Genomic DNA, 4,502 nt, shown 5'->3' on the forward strand with positions numbered 1-4,502 from the left:
GTGTGTGTGTGTGTGTGTGTGTGTGTGTGTGTGTGTATTAGTTTGCTCAGGTTTCATAACAAAGTATCACAGACTGAGTGGCTTGAACAATAGAAATTTATTTTCTCACAGTTCTGGAGGCTGGAAGTCTGAGATTAAGGTGTCAACCAGCTTCATGTCTTCTGAGGCCCCCTTTCCTTGGCTTTTAGATGGCCATCTTCTCCCTGTGTCTTCACATCATCTTCCCTCTGGGTCTCTGTCCAAATCTCTTCTTAGAAGGACTCCAGTAATATTGGATTAGGGCCCACCCTAATGACTTCATTTTACCTTAATTACCCCTTTAAAGACCTACCTCCAAATACAGTCAGATTCTGAAGTACGGGGGGTTAGGACTCCCAACACATGAATTTGGGGGCACAGAATTCAGCTCATAACAGGAGGAACATGAACTGTTTTTGGAATGGATGTGTGATGTTGTGGAACACCATGCCTACAGTTTAGTTGACATGGCTGGTCCCGTAGATCCAACTGTCAGGGTTTCTAGTTTGGGGCATCTGGGAATTCTGGTTGGAAACCACCATGTCAAAAATCTATTTTTCAGGGGAGGGCACTGCCCCTGCTGGAGTGATACTTGGACTAATGTCACTGGTAGTTTTGGTGAATTTCTCAAAGGTTGGAAGCAATGATGGTTCCAGAGCCTCAGCACTGGGACAAAGTGCCCCTGAAACAGCAGGAGGACTGACCCCATCAAACAGCCCTGGAGCCAGACTGACAAAGCCTGCCCTGGAGCCAAGGGCTTCCACGGTGTCTCTTTGATACACTGCGTTGGAGTTCAAGTCAAAAGATATATTTATTCAGAAATGTTGGACCGTTAAGAACTTTGATGATTGGCCTTGTATATGATAGAGGACCTGAATTTCATATTTTGGAATTTTCATTTGGACCTGAATCAGGAATGAGTTGATAAGCAGATCACCGACTGCTTTTCTCCACCCATCCTCTGGTTTTCAAAGATCACATTGATTTCCATTGTTTTCTTTTAAGGACACTAGGCGTAATTTGATTTCAAACATATATTTAAAAAAATACCTTAGAGCAAAAACATATATTTGGAAACAGTAAGCATTTGGTTAATCTGACATTCATGCTGATATTTGAGAGCTGCCTGATTTTTATTGTTCTGTTGCTACTTCTTGATCTTTGGCTTGAAATGCTTCATTATTCAAGGCAAGAAAATGGTGGTCATGAAAGGGAAGAACTTTATAAAATGTATTGTGCTTTATAGATAGAAAGTTTAAGTATCTGCAATCGTCACATTTCTCATACTGACTAGCATTTTAAAGAAATAGAATTAGAAACCATCTCAGCATAAAGATTTACTTCATTACTTGAGATGACTTGGTATAAAACTATTGATTTTACATTTTGTCATTGTGCAATCCCATTTTTCAGTGTTTGAAATTATTTTTCTTGGCTTGAGCAAATACAAAGGGAAAACTCTTAATAACAGCAAATTTACAGGTGAAGACTGCAGAGTAAGTAAATGCTGTGCTAGCTTCCTCCCATGACCGCATCAGAATTACAACTAAACTGCAGAACAGCCATCATTGAGAATCACCTGAAATCTAGTTGAACAGAAGTCCTACAACTAAGGATGTACAGAAGAAGCCAGATGGAGACCGGTAGGAGGGGCAGAGAGCAGACTAGGCTGGTCCCACACCCGATGTGGTGGTTGAGAATCGGAAGGGCTATCTCAGCTCTGCAGGTTCCCCACAGAGGGGCAAGGGGTCTCAGCTCCACACTGGGCTCCCCAGCTGTAATCCTAGGCCATCCTATTAAAGAGCCTGCATGCAGACTGACTCACTGATGGGCTCACTCACTCTGAGCTCCAGCACTGGGGTAGTAGCTTGAAGGTACCAGGGACATATGGGGAGGAACTGAGTTGTCTGGCTTCAGAGCAAGGGCTGGAGGAGCAGCTTTCTTTAAGACATAGGAGCTGGTGGAAGCCAGTTGTTTCTTTGCTGAGCCCTCTCCACTCCCAGCATGCAGATGCAGGTGGCCGCCATATCTGAGTCTCCATCAACCTGGCTAATGCCATACATTCTCCCTGCTTCCCCGAGACCCTGCCCTGCTCAACTTGCGGGCCCACCCAAGCCACTTCCAATGGCTTTTCTATACAAATCGCCTGTCTTGGCTTATGCTGTGGACTTTCCCAAAATCTGTCAAACGTTGACAGACCCGAAACGACTAGCATCTGGCCTCAGCATGGCCCGTACCTCTTGCTAAGCAGCCCTAAGCCCAGCACTAGTGGTAGCCAGCCTTGGCTCACAGCTTAGCCTCCCCCAGGCACCTCTAAGTGCAGTATAAGTGGCAACCATATTTAGATTACTTTGTACCTTATACCAACTGACCCTGGGCAGGGCATAGGCAGCAGCTGAACTTGGCCTATAACAGAGCCCCTCCCAAGAAGCCCCAGAACCAACAAACCCTGTGGCCTGCTTCAGACCACACCAGAGCACCACCCAACCACCTCCACAAATGACACACCCAAAGGACAGCTTGGGCAGGCTCCAGAGCCCCCCTAAAGTGAATCCTGCGCTGTAGGGTCAGCCCCTGCACAACAGCTTCTCCACTGTAGTCACGGCCAGTTCTCACAACCAATCAGCCTGAGGGTCAATCTCTCCTATTGATGTGCAAACAGCAACCAAGGCTCAACTACAACAGGAGGACACACACAAGGGCCACACTTGGATTACTCAGCTCAGGTGACCAGGGAGACGCACCATTGAACTCCACAGGACACCTACTACATAAGGCCACTCTGCTAAGACTGGGAGACACAGCAGCCCTACCTAATACATAGAAACAAAAACAGGAAGGCAGCCAAAGTGGGGAGACACACACACACACACACACACACACACACACACACACACACACACACAAATGTCCCAAATGAAAGGAAAGAACAAAGCTCTGAAAAATAACTAAACAAAATGAAGACAAGCAACCTACCAGACGTAGAGTTCAAAATACTGGTTATAAGGATGCAATGATGTCAGGGAGAATTTCAACAAAGAAATAGAAAACATAAAAATGGAGATAGAAAACATAAAAAAAAAGCCAGTCAGAAATGAATCCAATAATTGAAATAAAGAGTACATTAGAGGGAATCAACAGTAGATTAGATGAAAGAGAGGATCGATTCAGTGGTTTGGAGGATAAGGTAGCAGAAAGCACCCAATCAGAACAGCATAAAGAAAAAAGAATCCAACAAGTGAAGATAGTTTAAGGGACCTCTGGGAGAACATCTAGTGTAACAACATTTGCATCATAGGGGGTACCAGAAGGAGAAGAGAGAGAGCAAGGAATTGAAAACCTATCTGAAGAAACGAGGGAAAATTTTACTCACCTGGTAAAGGAAATATACAAAAAAAGTCCAGGAAGTGCAGAGGATCCCAAACAAGGTGAACCCAAAGAGGCCCACACCAAGACACATCATAATTAAAATGGCAAANCAACGTCCTCCACAACTAGACTGAAGAACAAAAGGACAGCAACTTGTCTGTTTCCCTTCCCCCAATTCCCCAGCACTGTTCCCATCCCCCCAGTTCCCCAATAAAAAAATCTGTAAAATAAATAAATAAATAGTGCATTCAAACAATGCATTCATATTCATACCTTTTCACTATATAAAATGTGAGTGTTTTGTAAGGTAGGATGTGTTCTCATCTATTTAGAGGTTCCATAGGATAGTGGTTGAACAGTGGGCTGATAATTAATTCCTAGTGTTAACTCTGCACTTGAACTTTTCTGAGCCTCACTTTTCTGATCTGTAAACATGAGGCTAGTCAGTCATACTGCCTCATGGGTTTCCTGTGAGAATTAAATAAGATTGCAGCGTGTGACAACTGTTGGCCATCAGGCTGGCAAAGTAGCTACTGAATGCTACCAACACCCTCCTTTTTTCCTTTTTCCTCTCCTCAGAGAATGTTTAAATCATTGAACTTTCCTGTTCTTCTCTGTGCTAAGCTTTACTTGGCTAGGAACTTGAAGAACAATGTGAAAGTCTACCTGTGTAATTGTACTCTTATTTAAATCTCCTTAAGGAGATTTCACATGATGTGCTTGCTTTCCTGGAAAAAGGCATTTATTATTTCTCTCTTTCCTTTTGATACAGGACGTCAGCTGCAATGAGATCACAGCCTTGCCCCAGCAGATAGGTCAATTGAAATCTCTACGAGAACTGAATGTCAGAAGAAACTACCTTAAAGTTTTACCACAAGGTACAAAAGAAAGGGGGAAAATTAGTAAAATGGGAGACTTATTTTTTTGTTGTTTGCTTTTGTGAAGCAGTGATCAAGTCGTATTTGTATATGCCTACTAATGTTAATTATAATTTGAATTTCACATGCAGGCAACAGAAATATTCAAGTTGTCATTTTAGTGAAGGGGCACAGCAAGAAAACATTCCTCTGTATAAGGCCGTGTGTGTGTGTGTGTGTGTGTGTGTGTGTGTGTGT

The 4,502-nt window shown here is 43.3% G+C and overlaps 1 protein-coding gene across 7 annotated transcripts in view; it reads left to right on the forward strand.

Moving 5' to 3' along the window:
- The window catches only part of LRCH1 (leucine rich repeats and calponin homology domain containing 1), a 206,940-nt gene that overhangs the window by 140,356 nt on the left and 62,082 nt on the right, over positions 1–4,502 (forward strand). For all 7 annotated transcript variants that reach the window (XM_019658684.1, XM_019658686.1, XM_019658683.1 and 4 more), the window contains exon 4: positions 4,160–4,265. In XM_019658684.1, the coding sequence (XP_019514229.1) occupies positions 4,160–4,265 (106 nt within the window). The remainder of the gene's footprint in view (positions 1–4,159; positions 4,266–4,502) is intronic.

Source organism: Hipposideros armiger, unplaced genomic scaffold (genome assembly GCF_001890085.2).
Source record: "Hipposideros armiger isolate ML-2016 unplaced genomic scaffold, ASM189008v1 scaffold_287, whole genome shotgun sequence".
NCBI lineage: Eukaryota > Metazoa > Chordata > Mammalia > Chiroptera > Hipposideridae > Hipposideros > Hipposideros armiger.